The following is a 22,260-nucleotide window of genomic DNA, read 5'->3' on the forward strand; positions in this document are numbered from 1 at the left end:
AACTGGTACAAGCTCATTCAATTAGAGCCATGGTAACTTCTTTAGTTTTTCAATACAGAGCTTCCATGGATGATATATGTGCAGCAGCAACTTGGGATGCCTTTGTTAGTCATTACAAACTGGATCTGGTCTCCAGAGGTAGGCCATCATTTGGTTTAATTGTACTCAGGAATATTTTTCCTTAGAATCCACCCAGGATTGTAGGTAGCTGGGGACTTTGTCCCAGTGATTGAGGATAGAATTAAAATTGACAATATCAGATAAAAAAGTTATGTACCTCACCATAACATTCCATCTGTGTTGCCCATTTTCATTCTTCTTCAACTTCCCACCTAGCAGCCCCCATCCCTAGTCTTCATAAACTTCTATTATTGCTGTCCGTTCTTTCAGAGCTGATAGCATGTAAAGCAGTCATTCTATTTCTGGCATCTTCCTGTTTGTCATCCATCAAACCCAATTGACTCAACGTTACAGCGGAATGCTTAGTGTTATTATATTATTTGGCAACAATGTTTTTAACCAACATGGATCTTTAAGGCAACCCAGCTCCTTTGTTCCCATATTCAATTCTACCATGAATACTTTTATAAAGGTATGTGAACATGAGATTAGGGATTATTTACATGGTAAATACAATAAGAACTTTTATAATTTAACCCAAATACAGAAACAAGCCCTGTCAGGGTTACAACAGAACATGTAAATAATTATAAAATATGCTGACAAAGGGGGAGCTGTAGTCATCATGAATAAAGAATTTTATTATACAAAATTGACTGAGTTGTTATCTGATACTTCCACTTTTACACAAATGTCTCCCATTACTGTCAACACCTTGATTTCCAGAATTAGATGTAAATTAGGGGATTTAAAAGATGCAGGATTAATGGAAGTAGATTTATTTAAGTTTCTATGGATAGACCATCCAATTATTCCCATCTTCAAGGCACTACCAAAGATACACAAAGGCCCAAATAACCCCCCATTAAGGCCAATAGTGTCAGGCGGGAGTGGGTGACAGAAAATATTTCTATTTGGATGGAATGCACATTAAGATTTGTTGTAACACACATTATGCAAATTTTGAAGGATACAGGTAATTTTTAACAAGTTTGAATGAGTGCATCAGCATCAAAGGAGATGGGATGATATATACCATGGTAACATTAGATGTAAAGAACCTTTTCACTGTGATAAGCAATGATTATGGTGTGACAGCTTTATCTAATTTGATTACATTTATTTGATATGAATAAGATCAGACTCATTACTGAGTTACTTAAGCTACTCTTGGAGCACAATATTTTTTCCTGCTAAGGTAATTACTATCGTCAGGTACAAGGGGTAGTCATGGGCACCTCTTGTGCCAATACGTATGCCAACTTAGTTTTGGCATTTTAGGAAGGACAATATGTATTAGGATAGCATCATGAATGGTCTAACAAAATATGTTTCTATAAGTGTTTTGTGGACAGCATTTTTTTTGTTATGGGAGGGGGAATTGCATGAATTAATGGCATTTGTGAAATATTTAAAATCCACCACTTCCTTCTTAAAGTTTTCCATGAGACATTCTAAAACTGAGTTAGACTTTTTGGATGTAAGGATTATACAAGACTTTCAAGGTTTTAAAGCTGTCCTTTATAGAAAAGAATGCTAGAGAAATAATTTACTAATGCAAGATAGTATACATCTGAAATTTACCTTCGACAATATAGTGGCAGGACAGTTGGGTAGGATATCAAGGCTATGCATGGAGGAAGACATGTCTGAAATGGAAGTAAGTAATTTGAAGCATAACTTTTTGAAGAGAGGATACAATGAACATAGGGTTGAGGATGTTATTCAGAACAGAAAGGGGCAAAGGAAGAATAGGATTCATCCTTGGTTATCTCAGGACAGTGTGGAAGAGATGAGAGTTAGCAACCCCCAACCACAAGAAAGTAAGATGAGGCCCATGTTCACTTACAGCAATAATATACATGGAGCATGTGATATTGTAAGACAAAATTGGAAGATTCTTCTCACAGGTGAGAAGATAAAGAAGGTTGTAGGAGAAGAGCCATTTTTTGGATTTAGGAGAAATAAAAACTTAAAAGATCTGTTGTGCCATGAAGGAAGGAAGGGACCACATTTTACTTCTAGGCACAAGAGAACTAGACCTTGTGGGTCCTGTAAGGCATGTACTTATATTAATTTAGAAACAATCTTTACACATCCCAGTACTGGGAAGATATATAATTTTAATACACATGCCAACTGTAGAACAATGAATGTGATATATCTTGCTGTATGTAAATCACGTGTAAGCTTTTATGTAGAGAAGATGAATTGTATGTTAAAGAACAGGATACTGAATCATTTTTCTTCCATTAGATCACATAATGAACACCAACATGTCTCACAATACCCAGGACATGATTTTAAATTCAGCGTTATACAGAATATACATAAAGGTATTAGGGGAGGGGATTTAGTCAACGAAACAGAGTATCAGAAATCCAGATGAATCATAGAACTTACAGCACATAGGTCCCCGGACCTTAATGATGTAATCACCCTTAAACCAGCCCTAAAGAGAAGGTGGGTTAATTACTGATCCATGATTGGTTAGTGTTTTATATAAAAGAATATTTTTTACCATTAGCAAACCATCTGATGAAGGGCATCAGCCCAAAAGTGCTTATACTCCTACCACTTTTTGTTTTTGTTTTTAACCATTGTTTTATAGTTTGATTAAAACCTTGGACTTTATCCTGTGGTGGTTGTTGCCTTTGTTTTTGCTTGTAACAATTGAGGAAGAATGAAAATGGACAACACAGATTGACCATTATGGTGACTACATAACTTCTTTTGTTGTAGGAGAGAAAGTAGGTAGAGGATGGAGTGGTAGTCTTTAGAAGAATAGTGTAAATGACACTTGAGGGAGAAGATGCAATGAAATTTCGAAGTGCTAGAGATATAAAGTTGCATGCATAAGATTAGGGTACAGAAAGTAAAGGGAGTTCAACTTTTGATGGCGGAGTTTAGATTGAGTATGGGGGGGGGGTTAGCCTGGGGAAACCATAAGCACAACCAGTTATTTAGCAAGTTTTTCTATAGTGATGTTTTGAAGTCATTTAGTGTGTCTACCTGTCATATTTCAGCAGGGATTTGGTTCCAGATTTTTGCTACATGCTTAGAGTATATTGAGTCTCCTGCACTGCTATTTGATTTTGTAATGGATAGAAAATTTTTGCTGTTGGATTTTGGGGCATAGTGGTATAGGGTTGTAATACTTCTTTCAGGGCTGGGAATTTTTCTGGGAGTTTATTAGTTTATGGGCTGTAATAAAGTTGATGGTAGTTGAGGTATTTTTTAAGTTCTAGTCAGTTAAAGCTTTTTAGTGTTATGCAATGGTGCTCATTTTAGTGTTATGTGTTGCAAATTTTGTTACAGGCTGTCTCTAGTTTATTTTTGATGGTTAAGATTTGTAAATATGAGTAAGGCATAGAGTAGGGATGGAAGTAAGTATACTTTTTTTGAGTTATTAGTGAGGAATTTCCTAGCTCTATAGAGAGATTCCAGTTTCCAGTTTGTTTTTTTTTGATGGCTGAGACAGGTGTTGGTTGCATCTGAGATTATCACTGAGCATTACTCCAATGAGTTTTGCCTGTGTGATATATTCTGTTTTTGTTTTGTTGGCTGATAGGATATGAAAAGATTGTTTCTGGTTTGAGTAGTTTTTAGGGGTGAAAAGCATTAGCTGTGTTTTTTAGCATTTTAGAGCAAGTCTGCGCTATCTACTGAGGATTCTATGGCTAGAACGGCCTTTCAGGTGTTTTCTTGTAGGGAGGCTAGTGTTTGGGCTGAGCAGATGAGAGTTGTATCATCTGCATATTGTACCAGGCTAACCTGTTTAGTATAGCAGAGTGTAGATTGCTGATAAAGATACTGAAAAGTAGGGGTCCTAGAATTAATCCCTGAGGGACACTGACTGTGACTGTTAAGAAATCAGAATGAGTCCTGTTGTCATTTCATGATTTGTTTCCTACTGGATAGGTAGCTGTGGAACCAAGTTAGCGATGGGCTATTGAGGCCTAGATAGGCTAATTCCTCAAAGAGTTTCTGGTATGAGACAGTATCGAACATTTTAGATCGGTCAAGTAAGACTGTTGAAACTAGGTTACCATAGTTTTAAGGTTAATTAACTGTATTTGTATACCTTAAAAGGGCAGTAGTGGTGCTATGATTAGGCCAAAAACCATGCTGAGTCAAGGACAATAGGTTATGGTTGGTGAGGTACTTGAGCAACTGGGTGTGAATACAATTTTCTAATACCATGGATAATGGTGTGAGGATGGCTACTGGTTAGGTCAGTAGAATTTCCACCTTTATGTAGGGAAATGATGTATGATATTTCCCAGATGTTAGGGACATGGTTTTCTTTTATGGATCTACTGATAAAATATGAAAGTGAGAATGCTATAGCTTCTGATGCTACTTTGAGGTACCCTGCCAATAATCTGTCAGCTGTCAAGGTGGTTGGTTTCATTTTAGTAGGCATTTTTTTCTTGTTGATGTGGGTACACTATCAAGTTTAAAGAGCACTTTGCTATTGGTAGGGTATGTGGAAAAGTGAGTGGTGAGGTGGAGTTCACAGAATAATACATAATTTACAAAGTGGGTATTACTGAGTTACTGTATTACCTGGGTATTTAGAGGTTGTGATGGGTTGGGTATTTTATAGGTTTGTAAAATATTCTTTCTTGTCATTAAATGTGTGGAGATCATGGTTCTTGCTGCATATACTTTGACATTTTATATTTAGCAGAAATAAGTTATGAACTGTTTTGTGGTTTGGGAGCAGAGTTAAGTCATTCGGAAGGAGTGTGGTTGGTTCTGACTGAACATTGGTGCTTGGGTCAGGGCACTCAGTAACAACAGATGCCTTAGACTTTGATTAGGGAGCAGTTTCAGGAGAGATAAACAGGGGGTGTGAGGCAAGAAGGACAGATGCAAGTACATAGATATCAAGGAGATGTATGCCCTGATCAAGGCATTCAACTCTCTGAACCATCTTTGGTCCCAAGGACCTCTTCAACTGGTTATAGATAATACCACAGTCATGTGGTACATCAACAAGTAAGGGGGAACCAGGTCTTTCCCCCTTTGCAGACTAGCCATGTTAGCTTGGGATATAGCTTCACAACACAGTTTCACTCTACAGGCATCCTAAATTCCTTCAGAGCAAAATTGTGTGATAGACAAGGTGAGCAGGACAACGGCACACCCTCATGAATGGAAACTAGATCAGGAGGTCCTCCAAGATTTGATCCATCTGTGAGGAGGTCCTTAAGTACACCTCTTTCCCTCTTCCCTGAACAATTGACTGGCAAAATTCTGTTCCTGGAGCCCATGCACCTATCCTGATGGTTCTCTGTGTGTATTCTGAGGCCTGGAAGACAGATGCCTTTTCTTTTCCTTGGACAGGAATGGTCCTGTATGCTTTTCTACTCCTTCTACTAATATCCATGGTCCTTCTGAAGACTCAGAATGAAACCTCCAAGTTCACTGTGGTGACTCCCTTCCTGCACAGGCAATCATTGTTCCTCCTTCTTTTGGAAATGGACAGGGGCAGTTACCACAAGCTGGCAGATTGGATCTACTCACACAAGAACAGGGGTGTTTGATAATGCAACCATTTTGGAAGTCAGCTAGTGCAGGAAACTGCCTCACTGATAAGACACCCCTAACAGTAGAGCTTGTAGTCAAGGATTTGTGGATGTACATAGACAATAACCTGGCTTTCGACCAGCATATGTCTAAGATACTAAGGAAATCATTCTATGTTGCTCAACTTATCTAGATCCAAAGAAGTCATCATTTCACCACTGTGCTCAGCCCTCATCAGACCCATCATTGAATACAATGCCCCTTCAGATCATTGTGGTGACTCTCTTCTGGCCCAGGCAAGTTTCTCCTATCTTTTGTAAATGGCCAGGGCCAATTACCACAAGCTTTCTCATAGAATGAATCTACTCACACAAAAACAGTGATGTTTGATACAGCCTGACATCAATCAACTTCAGCTGATTGCCTAGATGATAGTGTATTCATTCCTTTTAAACACCTGTTTATTGAGGATGTGCAGCAGGTACTAATGGAGGCAAGAAACCCTGTTCTTAGAAAATCATATATTAACAAATTAAAACAAAGAGTGTGGAGGTCACACAGAAAAAACAGTCAGTAACAACTAAATGAAAACTCCAGCCAGGCAAGAACTTCCACTGAGTGACCTTTCAAACCTCTTGTATCAGAGGCACATGGGATTTTGTTAGCTGGGATATTTTGCAGTAACCCTAATGGTAATGGACATCAGCTAGGTATAACAGCTCTGTGTTTCTTATGTTTAGTCAAACACTCTGCTTGTGCTATGCTGATGAGGTCATAACAAGGCTGCAATATGCATATCCACAGCTAGTGGGGTTTGGTTTTATTGGACGGAAATTGTCTATTGAAATGACTTAAAAAGTAATAATTCATGGGCATTCAGAACAGCCATACAGCTGAAACACCTGATGTTCATAAGGGTCATTTGCATATATCCAATGTACCTCTGATTCAAGAGGTTTGAAAGGTCACTCAGTGGAAGTTCTAGCTTGGCTGGAGTTTTCATTTAGTTGTTACTAATTGATATATTAACAAATGGAAAAAGTTTCTAGTTGGTGTCAACAACACAGTCAATACCCATTCAGGGCTAGCTGTACTCTGGTTTTACAATATTTGTATGAGCTAGTATTCTATGGCTTTTCTTATTCCTCTATTAAGGTTCATTTGTGAGCCATTTCAGCATGTCTGTTCATGGATCCTTGTCTTTCAATCCATTCTCATGTCAAAATATTTTTGAAAGGGGTTTTTGCATAACAGGCCTCCAAGAAAACTGGCACTCCCTCCTTGGAATGTTAGTTTTATGTTAAAGAAGCTAATACTTGTTCCATCTGAACTAGCTAACCAGGCTGACTTGAGGTTCTTAACATGGAAAACAGTTTTACGTATGCTCTGACCTTTGTAAGAAAGGTATCTGAGTTGCAAAATCTTATGGTGAATCATCCCTGCCTCATTTTCCATAGGCACAGAGTTTTTTTGAGAACTAATCCTTCTTTTATGAGTAAAGTGGTATCCAAGTTTACTTTAAGCCAAACTATCCATCTTCCCATTTTCTTTTCTGTGCCTAAAAATGAGGGAGAAAGGATACTCCATACCCTTGCTGCCACAGACAATGCAGGTACTATCTTAACAGAACTAAACATTTCAGAACTTTAGATCAATTGTTCATTTCTTGTAAAGGTAAGAAGGGACAATTTTTGTCAAAACAGACTATTTCCAAACGGTTGTCTATGGCTATTAACTTTTGCTATACTCACCATGAGAAAAATATTCCACACAGGGTCAATACCCATTCTACCATGGCTTTTTGGAAAGGGGTAGATTCTAGAAGTATTCTAGAAGATTCTACATGGTCCTCCGTGCATACATTTATAAAGCACTATAAGCGTGATTCCTTCTCTAGGCCCAGATCAGGCTTTGCTAAGACCATTCTACAGGGACCCCTGCACTCCACTCCTTCCACCTCCCAAATGCAGTTAGGTAGGATAATCTACCCATATAGCTAAGACTACTTCAGCAGTGCAGCAGAGATCAATATGATGAACATAGTACAGTTGTGTAAGTAAACTTACCTTAACAGTAGATGTCGGAATGATCACTGCTGCAGTAGCCACCCCCTCCATCCCTTTGTTGTTTGATGTTCTTTTTATGCCAGGGTCTGGACATTCATTTTTTGTTGTATCTAGCTTTGTCCTTTCAGGGCTCAACCTTTCCCTCTCAGTTGACTTGAGCACTCTCTTGGGCTTGGTGCTCAAACCTCTGTTTTTAGGCAGCTCAGCTCAAGCTGCCTAATGATTTTTGCAAGTGGAAGGTGCTCTGAAACTTTGGAAGTTGGCCAGCTGTTATATCGTCCACAGGATATAATCCATATAGCAAAGGCTACTGCAGCAGTGATCATTCAAACACCTATTGTTATGGTAAGTTTACTTAACTGTACATTCTTCCCTGACCCTGTTCACCCCACTCTGTCACCTGTACCTCTAATGGATAAAGGCAAGCTGTAAGTGTCTGACCACTAATGCCCTAGCAACACATACCCCTAAACAACCTATAGGGAAACAAACTTACTGGATACATTTGGAATGGATGACTAAGCTTAAAACAGCCCTTATGTTTTTTTGCCTAATACATACCTATGAACCTAAAAGAGCATAATGTAAATGCTATACGTGGAAGGCACACAATGGCAGGTTATTTGGGCAGCTAAAATAAGTTATACTAACAGTACAGAGGTGATGACTGCTCCTTAACTTTTTCCTCCCATAGGACAAGGAGGACAGGAATGCAACACTTCATGTTGCTGTAATGGTGACAGCTGTAATGAGATGCCAGCAGCATGGGTGACAGCCTTGACCAAACTATTATCCAGGCTTCAGTCTTATACTGTGGTTTGCTGTAGCCCTCCTGCAAGAGCCTCTAACATTACTCTTTATGTGCGATGTCTAGAAAAATCCTGTCCTCCTTATCCCACCACATCTGTGCTCTAAAAGAAGCACTACCCACTCCTGCTCCAGCCATAATATTTCACCTCAAAGAATATCAGAGAAAAATGGCAGATGAATGGAACCCAAAACAGTTGTCATGTGTCCCAGCTTCTGTGCAACCACAGGCTTTGATGAGCAGCTCAACTGCATGATGACTGACAAACTCTGAAAATATAAGTACTGTACTATTATTATTATTATTATGCCTGCAATAGCACTTTATGGTGTGAAACATGGCAGTCTTCCATTCCTATGTATGCTGTTGTGAATACATACTCTACAATGTCTCCATTTGTATATGAAACTCCATTTGTATATAAAACTCAAAATCCTAAAACACACAGGATACTTATTCCAGCACAAGTACATACAGAAAGAAATAAAACACAAACTATATTACTGTTCTACAAGTATATATCAACTCCAAGATTGCACTTAGTGTAGTGAAGTGCAATCTCGGAGTTGTTATATTTAAGTAGCAGAGGGTGTGGGAGGTACAGCCCCCCCACGTGGGGAGTGCAGGGGGAGCTTGCCCCCCTGCATATAGTTGAAGGGTAATATGTTTCTGTATGCATTTATAGTGGAATATAGTAAGTGATGGTATCCTGTGTGTTTGCAGGATTTTGGGTTTTCAGTATTTTGAGTTTTCAGGATTTTGAACTTTCAGGATTTTGGGCTTTCAGGATTCTGTAGCACTCCTATATATATATATATATATATATATATATATATATATATATATATATATATATGTGTGTGTGTGTGTGTGTGTGTGTGTGTGTGTGTATATATATATATATATATATATATATATATATATATATATATTTATATATATATATATATATATATATATATATATATATATATATATAGTTACCATTCACATAATCAAACAGCCAGAACATCAACTCCTGGAGCATCAAGACGACACCATCACAAATTCACAGCAGCGAAATCCCTGAACATCAAGTTCCATCTCTGGGAAAGTAACCACTTAGCTAGAACTCCCTAAAACAACAACTTCCACACATTAAATCCAACATAGTGGGGGGGGGCTTTGCCCCCACACCCCCTCTACCTAACTATTCCAACTCCAAGATTGCAGTACAGTGGAGAAAAGGGCAAAGGTCTGCAGTGGTGGCTAAGTGGTTACTTTCCCCGAGACGCGACTCGATATATTGGGATTTCACTGTTGTGAATTTGCGACGTTGTCATCTCGATGTTCCGGGAGTTGACGCTCTGGCCATTCGATTATATGAATGGTAACCATATATATATATATATATATATATATATATATATATATATATATATATATGGATCTAGGACTTTTGAACGAAAGTTCAAAAGCCCGAATCCATTACCACCAAACACACTTTAATGAAAGCACTTTTATCTTAAAGTGCTTTCGTTAAAGTATGTTAAAAAAAAAAAAACACAAAATCTACTTGACTGCAGGGGGGCAAGCCCCCCGTGCACCCCCGATGTGGGGGGCAAGCCCCCCACTTTAATATTCTCATATTAATATTCTCACTCCGAGGTTGCACTACAGTGGGGAAAAGGGAATTTTCCCTTACCGCACCATAGTACGACCGGAACAACAAGCATACTTACGCGAAAGTGCTGCTTTGGTGAACAGCACTTTCGCACAAGTATGCTCATCAAATTGGAATTTGGTGAAAGATGCAGTCGAGCAACTGTACGGATCACACACACACACAGACACACACACACACACACATATATATATATATATATATATATATATATATATGTGTGTGTGTGTGTGTTTATGTACACACAGACAGACACACACACTATTTTTGTATATACTTTATATGTATATTTTAATCAGTTTTTCCAGGTTGACATCACCCAATGTATGGCAGAACAACTGTCATGACACCCTCCTATATATGCACACATTTACAAGGGCTTTGGCAACCTCTAACATAATTCTGCAATCATCATTCGGCTGAGTTGAAATATAAAGTTCGCACAGTTCTGTTGTGCAGCATTTAAACATTTTTAAATTATTCCCCATCCTGTTTTGCCTCGTTATCACACATGGTGCCTCATTATACAATCATTAATATACAGCATTGCTGATCACATTATCTAGCCTAGCCAAACAGTGTAGCTGGGTTTTCTACATCTTACACAAACACACCCTGAATGTGGCCGTTTATTGCACAAATTTACTCATTCAGCTGCAGCAAAGTTTTCTGAATACAGCCCATTAAGTGTGTGCAATCCTTGAAGTATGCCTGGTTATGTCCTTGGTCAGCTGAAGTCTATAAGAATTTGTGTTTCATTAACTTTATATTGTCAGGTCAGAGATACTTTCAGTACATGAATGGTTAACAGTACATTATGTTGTTTATATTTAAATGTTGAAATTGGCACTGAATGTAAATGCATTTCTTTAATTTGAATTACAGAGACAGTCACCACTATACAAAAACAGGAATCAGTGGAGATAATAGTAATGCTGGACAGCCAAGGAGAGCAAGGTGCTCAGGCTGAGACACCTGCCATTCTGCAAGAGCAGCTTATTTACTGGCCAGAGTGGAGACAACAAGATAAGGAAAACGACAAAGGGTATGAATTACAAAAGCATTTAAATTTAGGTTCCTAGCTTAGTACTAGGCTAGCTGTCCTTGTGGGCCATTTTAAGCCTAGCCAATTTTCCTCAAAGGTGAGAAATAAGCCCTGTACATTGTGTCTGCAAGGTAGACACCTTAACCATTATGCCAGCCACCAACTAAAACGACATGTTAATTAAAGAATTTCCTGGTCAGGGCTTTTTTTTTAAATCTATGGATCTCTGGCACATTCACCAGGTATTGGCCTGTAATAAAAGTACACTGCTGTTTCTCTTGGTTTTGGATAAAAATGAAAAAAAAAACAATTTAACATAAATTGGTCTTTATGGGGCAAAACTTTTTCCCAGAGGAGAGCAAATGCTGACCGGAGCTTCAGTACCAAAGACACAAGTGAAGGAGGGTGAGAAATAAGCATTTAGTGATGTGGCTTTTTTTTCTACTGATATGAATGAAGAATTAAACAGTATGAGAAGAAAGTAGGTAACAAGTGGTGACCTAAGTAAGATGTGTATTCCATATTGGTTTCCTTTCCAGTTGAAACAATACTGCTATGTGGATATTATATGGATTATTTTAATCTAACTCTGCTGATTATTTAAACAAACTTTCTGAACAGGCTGTGGAATCCCCAGGACATGTCTTAGTGGTACTGCCTCAGCCTGGTGCCCTTCCCAGCTGTAGCAGCACTAATTGGCTTTAACACTGATATGTTGCACACCCAACAGACTGCTACCGGTAAGAGATCTTTGAGTCTGAATACCTGTTACTGGTCTCCACTTACTCATCTATTCTTTCTGCAAAGATTGACATGATTTTGTTAATATTAATGGGCTTTTGTGTGCTTCTACACTCTGTAGACTAGTAGGTTACCTGCACTACTGCATAACAATATTGTACTTTCATCTGGGTCAATTATACTATATTTATTATAGAGCGTGATTTATACCACTTACTGACTTAATTTTGAAGCACTGGTGGATTTCTGCCAGTCTTTTTTTTTTTTTTTTAATCTTTGTGAGTTATCAGTATATTTTGTGGAGATTATCATACTAACTTAATTACAGCTATCCAGTTCGATTGTTTGTCAGCTATCAGCCATAAGTGTCCTTTTTCTGTCAACTTAGCCATAGTCCTGGAGCTTTTTCATTCCATTTCCCTGCCTAATGCCAGTCTTATGCAGATTAATGAGTTTCCAGCTTTGACAGTTTGATTATTATTATTACTCGATATTTGATCATTCTGACCAACATCTTGCCGTCAGTATGAAACTTGTATTTTCATTATGGTTATGTATTTTTCAGTATATGGGAAAGTAATTCCTCTGTTTATTCTTGCATGTTTTTCCAAGAAGTCTGTATATATTTTACATCTAGCTGCCAGCTCTTACTTTTAACCTTAAGGACTTTTTTTTCATTTAATCATAACTTCCTGCTTTATTTTGCTTTACCAGTTTGGGGGATTCTAAATAAACTGCCTTTTTTACAGGCTTCTGGATTTTATACATAAACTATGGTTTACTCTCTTAATTACTTATCTTGGGTGTTCAAGCCACCTACAATCCGTCATACTGTTTGCCTTGTCAGATTTGTCTCAGATCTTCTGTACTGAAATATTTCAATGTCAGTTGTCGGCTTGCATTCAACACTTTAAAAGAGGCTATTTATTCTTTATTAGCCCTTTAGTAGCTTTCTCAGACTTATTTCCTTTTGGTTCTATGTTTGTGTTTTACTTTTTACTAACTTGGAATGTTACCACAATTATATGTTCATAGGTGTACACTAGGCTAATGACCACTAAAGCCCTTATAAGCCTAGCCGTGCAACCCAAATGTGACCCACAAATTTGATTTATATAGGGATTGACTTACTGAGACTGCCTCTGTCCATCAGAGACATAGGTGTCAGAGCAGGGAAGAATTTCTGATTACCCGTCCATTTGTTGAAGCTAAGCTTAAACAGGGTGAGGGAAGAACTTTGCTTCACATGGATGTGTTCCAGAGAATGAGAATTCTTTAAGAAACTTGCCTGTCTCTCCAACATGTCCTGTTTATGCTACAAGCAAAATTTAGCTATTTTAATATAGTAGTTTTAATGCTGTTTGTTTTGTAGATGTGCAAAAGGTTCATCTCTCAGAAGTCTGTATTATACTGGGTAAAAAGACAGGACTTTGAGGTGACCAGCATAGGCCATTCTGTTTACTTCCTTTATTCTTTTTTTATATGGAACCTTTGGGAACATTCCAGTTGCTGCATGTGTCTGATCGGGTACATAACAAAGAGGTATTATACTCTGTGATGGGTCTGATATATAATGATAAGTATAGTGGTACAATGCCATCTCCCTCTCTGGACCTAGATGACATGCCATTACTTATAAATTGAGCAAAATAAAGGATTTTCTTACTACCTTGGATACATGTTGGTCAAAGGCTAAGTTACCATCTACATGAGCTCCCAGATCCCTGACTAGTGAATCAACTGTTAGGGATTATTTATTGATGATGTAATTACCCAGGGTGGCAGACTTCCCAAAATGTACTATAGTGCATTTCTTAATACTGAGTTTTAATCCATGACTTGGGCACTAAGCAATTGACTGTGCTAGACCTTCTGCAAGGGTGTTCTCATCTTGCAAGAATTCAGTGACTGCTCCCAGTTTGTAATCTTCTGCAAACCTGGTTAGCCAGAGGTCTTTGACTTTGGATTTGACATCTGAGCGATAGATGCCAAAGTGGAGCGGGCCCAATACAGAGCCCTGAGGGACTCCACTGGTGACTGGCCTCTTTGTGGAGGTGGCTTCACTGATCTTAACCTTTTTAGGTTCTATATGTGAGCCACCTAGCTATCCAGCATGTTACACAGGGGGTTTATGCCTAGTTCATTGTGTGTTGACTATGTTCAAGACTTCAAGTGGGGTATTGCATCAAATGCTTTAGCCAGATCTAGGTATGCAGTATGCACCATTTTTCACTCATCAATTGCCTTACTTGCCTTTTCAAAGAAGTCCATCAGATTCAGTAAGCATGATCTTCCTTGGTCAAAGCTAGACTGGAATGGATTCAGTGTTTCAAGGTCTTTATGTGCTTGTTGATAATTTCCATGATGATTCTTTCCATGGCTTTGCAAATAAGACTAGTCAGAATAATGTGTCTGTAGTTTCCAGGATCTGTTGAAGGTCATCCTTTATGAAGGTAGATGGCCATATCACTCCTCCTTTCTCATGGCACAAAGTCTGTTTTAAGACTATAGTTAAATAATGACTCCAGGGGTCATGAGAAGTCATATTTTAGACTGTTCAATAGGCATCCCAGGATGTTACCGGAGCCCATTAAGGATGTGTTCTTGTCTTTAGTGAGCATAGCCAGTACATGCTTCCTAGTTATAGATGGAGGGGGTTATGTTTGAGGGTATTTCTTCAGGGATAGTTGGGGGTTAAGGGGGGGTAAAGTTGGAACTGAATTTACTCGTTATTTTATCAGAGTTCTGCTGTTTCAGTATTTTATTTACCAGATGTTTTACACTTCCATTTTTTGATTAACATTTTACTCTGCTTTAGTATTTATTTATTTATTGCAAAATGGTATCGGTATTATCATTTCACTTCGTTTAGTCATTTTTTTCAGAGTTGCTCTGTATGGGGTCTTTTCCACCAGCTACCTACAGTTCTGTTTTAAGTAGTGTGACTGTCATAGTAACTCAAAGCATTTCATTTATGTCCAACTAATTTATTTTCATTTCACTTAGAATTTTATTCATTCAGTCCAATAGTGCTGAGTCCCCATTCAACTCCTGTAGTGAGCCCATGAATGGCTGACCCCAGCAGTTTTAGCAGCAGGGTATTATTTCCCACAAAGGCTAATGCTGCTGCCATGCCAATGTTTTAAGAAGCTTAGTATGGGTATGATGAGCTCATATGAAGCCAACATTGCTAAGTGTCTTCCTTCATTTTATCCCAGTGTTTAACTGCTTCACTTTCTGCATCAACAACACTGGAGTTATTTCAGACATAATGTCTCATGCTTATATCATTTTTCTTCAAAAGTCTTCATTCTAATCCTTATTAACATTGAAATATGATTGTGGCAAGCTAGTGTCAGCAAGTCTGTGCTTAAGACTATGTTGTTTTAATTTCTCCACTTTTCACAATGGTTAATGACATCAAGTTACAGATAAAAGCAGGAGAAAATGATAAACTAGTTAAAGGTAGTAAAGGAGACTCATCTAAGGAGGTTGTCAAAGAATTAAAGAAATGAAAATCTGCTATGAATTTTGAGAAAGATATTAATTCTTAACTGATTCTGATATAAATGGTCACACTGTCATTTTCAAAAAAGCAAATGTCCGCTCACTGACCTTGATGCAACTAAAAGCTAATACATTAGTTGTACCTACTAGATAAAGCAGGACAATATGATTTAGTATTAATAATGGGTAACTTAATTGCACACATCAGGACAGACAGAACAGGTTATGAAGTATTCACTGAGTTCATGCAACCAATAGAGGTTTCAGCAATGGAGGAGCCAAGTGCATCACTGATATTTATTTTTTCAGCCCAAGCACTCCTCTCCTCCATGTAATTCAGCTTTTCTGCTAATTCAGCCCTCCTTTGATTTGACAGCCTTACCAAGGACTATTTCAATACAGTTGGTGAAACATAATTAAGTCAATTGGAATCTAAATCTTCACTTATCTTAGAATATGACTTTAAGGGGAAATATTTCATTATCTTGGAGTATACTATCAGATATATCATTTTTTCCATGACTGGTATTTATAAAGCATTATGTTTCCCAGTTGTGTGCTTGCTGACTACGACAACGGTATAGATCCAGCACACACTTTCAAAAGAGAAGCAGAGCATGCATTGCTGTATACACCAGGAAGAGAGCACCTCTTAGTAACCTGTAAGGAATGGCATGGAATGTCAGTTCTTAAAGCCTTTCTGAATGCTTAACATTTTCCAAACTTATGATTGTTTTACTAAAGAGTTATTGTACCTCTTCAATTTCTTTTAAGTAACTTCTTCAAAGGCAACAACAAGTAACACCATATTCACTAATGAGATGGAACAGGAAAATATAATGTAGCCTATGCCTGGTCTGACTAGACATTTCCTTTAGAATTATATTCGTTACACCATTTGCTTCACTAACTAGTAAATACACATTCATCAGTCAGCATCAACTCTTTTCTCCTAGAACTTGTTCCATAATGTGTCATGAAACAGTGTGGAATACCGGTGTCTTCTAATTCTATTAAAAACAGACCTGGATGTATGCATTTTCTCATTTTCCGTTAATTCTATTTGGAACAAGATAGTACAAGGCCAGACCAGTTCTGGCCATGTCTTGACCCATGTGATCTTGGTTTTCACTGAAAATGGGACTGTTCTCTCTTTCTCCCATGATTTGTACCTTTGGACAGATCATTGCTAACTAAGCAAGACAACAAGGTTACACATAACTGTCTCACAATTTTGAAAATATCACACTGAGTAATATTTTCATTCATATTAGCACTTCCTTTTCATTGCACATTCTTAATGTTTCAAAGGATGTTATGAGGCCTAGTGCAAGAAATGCCTGCATACAAAAATGGAAGAGATTTGTTCAAGGACTATTATAAATGACTACATTGTCTACACTATCCCATATCAAGATTTCTAGACTGCTTCAACTACTTATTTTATTGAAGTAGGCATAATAGTTAAATTCTTTGCCTCCTATGTACAAGGTACAAGGTTCGATCCTGACCTCTGACCAATCCCTGTTTGGAGTTTACATGTTCTACATGTGTCTTTCTGGGGTTTCTCCCACCTCCAAAAAATATGCTGAGTATTTCCATCTCAGACTCAACAAGGAATAGAGCTTTGAGTAGCACCACAAACTCCACATAGTGCCCTATAGGGGGGAAGAGTTGTATAAACCAACTGCTTTGGCAATCTACTGTGGTACACAGTATCCTCATGATAGGAGAAAGTGGATTACAGACTGCACTCTTTGCCATGGCTTGCCACTCGATGGTGTAAAATATCACTCTAAGTGATTCAGTCATGTGACAAAGGTCACGAAATGAGCATGGGTATTTGCCAGTGATAAGTGAATTGAGGACCCGGCCTATTCTGACCTTTGCCAGGGACCCATGGTAACAGTGGGAGGGGTGTATGTGCACCTATTGGCCAGTGTGTGCCCACCATAAAGCGCAGCAGCCCTGGGTCAATAAACTATTGCCTGGCTGGTGTCCAGTTGCCCAGCTTGGGTAACATGGGATAGCTCTTCTGGGTGAAAGCTGGACGTAAAATCAATCAACTTGCTAAACATGAATTAAGAACTGCTACACTCAGTGTATGTTCCCTGACAGAATGCAGCTTGAAAATGGATGATGTGATGGTAAGGAGAAGGCTGGACATCCTATGTATTCAGGAAATAAAATGGAAGGGCAATGCAGCAAAGCCACTTGGCTTGGGATCCAGAGCCTACTACTCAGGAAGAGGAAGACATGGTAAACTGGTGTAGGAATTGTGGTGAGGTAGAAGCTTCAGAAGACAGTTAGTGAGGTCATCAGAATTAGTGCAGACTCATGGCAATCAGACTCCAGCCTAATGGTAGGGCAGTATTAATAATCTCAGCCTCTGCCCCACAGCAGGGTTGTGATAGTGAGGAAAAGACTGCATTCAAAGAGCAGTTGCAGGACCTACTAGATAAAGCAGGACAACATGATTTAGTGTTAATAAAGGGTAACTTGAGTGCACATATCAGGACAGACAGAACAGGATATGAGGACTGCCTGGGCCCACACGGGTGGGGCAACAGGAATAAAGAAGGTGAGGCTATTCTAGACTTATGTCTGGCAAATGGCTTGATAGCAGCAAATACATGGTTCAGAAAGACAGGCAGTCACAAGATCATATACAAGAGTGACTAACATGCAACCCAGGTAGACTTCCTCCAAGAAAGAAAAGGGCTTTGGGGTAGAAACAGTAATTTCAAAGTCATCCCCAGTGAAACAGTTGGCCCGTAGCATAAACCACTAGTTGCCACAACCAGCTACAAGCTGTAATCAGAGAAAGCTTTAATTTCAACAGAGACCAGGCTGATGACCTGGAAGCTGACTGGAGAGAAAGCACAACATTTCAAGGAATTACTCAGGGCTCTAGCACCTGAACAAGAGGAAAGTGGAGTTGAAGAAGAATGGCAGCACCTCAAAACAGCATGTGTGAGGACTTCAGAACAGATACGCAACTGATCCATCCATGGAAATAAGGTACTTAAGAAAAGCTGGTGATAGAATGGAGAAGTTCAGGAAGTCATCAAAAGAAAGAAGAGTGCAGGAAAAAGTGGGAGATAGAAAAGACGGACCAGGCTAGATAGGAATACTGATTGTCTAACAAAGAAGCTAAGAAAGGAATTGTAACAATAAAGAACAAGGCATCAGAGGCACTCCAACAGCTTCTGGAAAGTAAGTCAGTAGATGGCACAAAGAAACTATATCAAATTGAAAGGCAAAGAGAGAAAGACAAAGAAGAGAGTTAGACACGCTTCTTATGGGATGCCAGCAACAACCTGCTCTCCAGTCCACAGGACATCAAAAGCAGATGGAAGGAGTACTTCCAGAAGCTTCTGAATGAAGAAAACTCCACAGAAGCTGTACTGCCCCAGACACTGCCTATGATGAGAGAAAAGGTGGAACCTACCATAAAAGATGTACGAACCACACTAAGGAAAATGAAGTCAGGGAAAGCAGCAGGCTCAGATGAGGTCACAGTAGATATGATAAAGATGCTGGGTGAGATATGGTAGAAATGACTCGTGAGGGTACTCATATCAGTGCGGACAGAAAGACGCAATCCAGATGACTGGAGAATAAGCATACTAGTAGCAGTGTTTAAGAACAAAGGGACATTCACAGTTGTGGGCAGTATAGAGGTATCAAACTCCTGCTACATTGCATAAAAGTTCTGGAGGAAGTGATTGATACATGAATATGCAGAGTAGTAGAAAGTGAGATGGGAGATGAGCAGTTTGGATTCAGATCAGGATGCAGCAAAACTGACCCAAGGTTTGCAGTGAGACAGATAGTTTGGAAGAAGGTAGAGATGAAGAAAGAGTCCAACTGGGCACTCCTTGACTTGGAGAAAGCATATGACAATGTCCATTTGGGCAGTTCTGCAGTGGTTCAAACTCCCAGAAACATTAGTAAAATTACTGTAAGCTATGTACAAGGACCAAAGTACAAACAGTGTTCAGTCTCAAACAGGGGATCCCAGTGGAAGTAGGTGTGCACCAGGGTTCAGATCAGTGTCCACTGCTAATCACACTGGTGATGGACTACATTAGCAAGCAGGTAAGAGGGAACAGATCAACAGATTTGCTGTATCCAGATGATATGACATTACAGGCAGACTCTGAGAATGAACTTCAGCAAGGGATAAGGAAATAGAATGCAAAACTGAAGGCGCATGGGATGAAACTGAGTACAGATAAGACAGTTGTAATGACTGCAAATGATGGAGTTCAGAAGAACCTGAGAACTGAGATAGAAGAGAAAACAACGGAACATGTTAACAGCTTCATGTATCTGGAAGGGGTGGTTGAGGAGAATAGAAGTCTGAATGAGGTGGTCAAAGCTAGAATCAGAAACTTTGCAGCCAACTGGCACAGAGTGTCAGGTGTAGTTTATGACAGAAGAATGCCAAAGAAGCTGAAAAGTAAGGTGTACAAAATAGTGGTGCGACTAATACTACTGTATGGTACAGAAATCTTGGAAGTAAAGGCAAAGTAGCTGAGGAAGCTAGAGATGGTAGAGATGAAGTGCCTGAGATGGGTGGTAGGGTGCGCACTGTGGGGTAGACGAAGAAATGAGGAATAAGCGCAGAAGTCAAAGTAGCTCCAACTGCAGAAAAAGGCAAAGAGAACAGATTATGGTGGTTCAGGCACATGTGTAGAAAAGCAAAATACAATCTGGAGAAGATTTGGGAAAACTAGGAAGAAGGTAAGAGAAGCAAAGGGCATCCAGTAAAGAGGTAGATGGATTTTGTCAGAGAAGACCTGCAACAGTCAGTCATGCATGCTGAAGAAGATAATAGAGTTGCATTGAATAGAGAGAGATGGCAACAGTTGACACAAAACCTTGACCCCATGTAGAAAATGTGAAAAAGGGGGTTGATGATGATGATGATGATGACTTGCCTACTTTTCACACCTATACAAAATATAAAACCTAGATACACAGCCAATGATAGGATTTTTCTTTTTGGTATGCTGTGCTTTAGGGAATCCTGTATCTTTACACATTACTTCTCCCATTTGTATGATAGTACTGTTGGGAGTCTACCCATATGTTGGAATTTACTGCTATGATAATTGTCCATAAATAAGACTATGCAGTCTGTGTACAGTTGCATAAGTTCCACTTACCTGTAACAGTAGATGATTGTAGACTGCCTTATTGGCATTCAGGTTATAGTGCCCTACTACCCTCTGTCTGGCAGTCTCTTAGAGCTTCAGACTCCTCCCTCTGCATGTCTGTGGATGCAAAAAAACAGTCACCTGAGAAGGCAGGATAGTCCTTCACAACCACAGACAGCAGCCCTTCAGTTTTCTTCTAGTGCCAGTGCACTGGAAGAGAAGGATCTCTGAGAAGGCCAACCTTTTCTAGTGTTTTGCTCTCCAGAGCTCAGATAAGAAACCCTATGGATTATTGTATTCCTCCCTCTGCCTTTTCTATCTCTGTTTATAGTAGATAGAATGTGTGTGCATGTGTGTGTGTGTGTGTGTGTGTGTGTGTGTGCGCGCGCACACATGCTCGCATGTTTCTTTAACAAATTTGAAAAAAAAAGTGCATCTTAGCAGTACTTTATTTACTGTTCTTACTGAAGCAATTTCTGATCTGAGGTAAGCTGAACTCTGATTTTGTAAGGGTTTATAATTTCTTTTAAATGTTTTATTTTATTTTTGAAAGACTCAATAGTTTTTGCTATACTGTGGCTGAGTCTGTCAACTGCTTTTCTGCCTCGTGCTACCATAATTGTGAATAAATTGTAGCTGTTACTTTCATTGATTTAAGACATTATTTTGACTCTTATGAAAGGAAAACTTATTGATCTGATATTGTCCTAATCATTCTTCCTCAACGTATGGATTGGAATCTGATTCCTGGATCCGACTCAGCCTCATATTTCAGACTTTGGATTCAGCTCTTGATCTCCTCCCTCTACCCACGATGCTCTACTCTATCCCCATTACCTCAGATGTTGTTTGCCACCATTGTGGATAGACATAGATTCTTCTCTCAAGTACCCAAAGTGAAATTTTGTGAGTTTTGAAAAGTTTTTCCCCTTATGTTAATATTTATATTCTCCCTCTAGTGTTTTGAAAGTTTGTTAGGATTTCCTAAACTATTTCTTTTTCTTGTCCATACTATTTGATATAGTAATGCTCTTTACCACTGATGACATTTACTTCTGTAATTTCTATCCTTTTTATATTAATATGGTATTTCTTTAGACTAACATTGGTGATAGTTAAATTTCCTCCTGTCTTTTCTTTCTATTCAAAAAAAACTTCTTTGAATTAATATTTTTCTGTGTTAACCACGTCTGATAAACTGACTGGCTTTAAAGAAATGCACTTCTTGTGGGCAAAAACCCCTAAATCGGATGCCCACAAGCAGTGCTTATACTGCCTTGGTGCTGAACCTTGGACATTGCATGTCAAATTAATTCTTTATTTAATCCAAGGGCCTTAGCAAATCGGTAAAACAAGCTTATTCTAATAGGTTTGCTACCAGCTACTTCTTCTTCTTCTTGGGTTCAAATCCCCTCAAAACACAGTAAGTTGGTTCCATAGGAACATAGGAATCGTTCTTCCTAGAAGCCCCCAAGGTCTTCATCGGAGCCTCCAGTTAAAATAAGAAAAGTTTTGGATCAGACTCATCAGATCCAAAGATTCAGTCTTCAGATCCAAAACCCTCCTCAGATCTGAAGGCTTCACCTCCATTGTGATTACACTATCCCTTC

At 38.8% G+C, this 22,260-nt stretch overlaps 1 protein-coding gene across 1 annotated transcript in view; it reads left to right on the plus strand.

Moving 5' to 3' along the window:
• Positions 1-22,260, plus strand: part of LOC122804061 — a 206,878-nt gene that overhangs the window by 33,832 nt on the left and 150,786 nt on the right. Inside the window, exon 2 of the mRNA XM_044073730.1 lies at positions 11,078-11,237. Within this exon, the coding sequence (XP_043929665.1) occupies positions 11,078-11,237 (160 nt within the window). The remainder of the gene's footprint in view (positions 1-11,077; positions 11,238-22,260) is intronic.

Source organism: Protopterus annectens, chromosome 6.part0 (assembly GCF_019279795.1).
Source record: "Protopterus annectens isolate FY-2018-M chromosome 6.part0, PAN1.0, whole genome shotgun sequence".
NCBI lineage: Eukaryota > Metazoa > Chordata > Ceratodontiformes > Protopteridae > Protopterus > Protopterus annectens.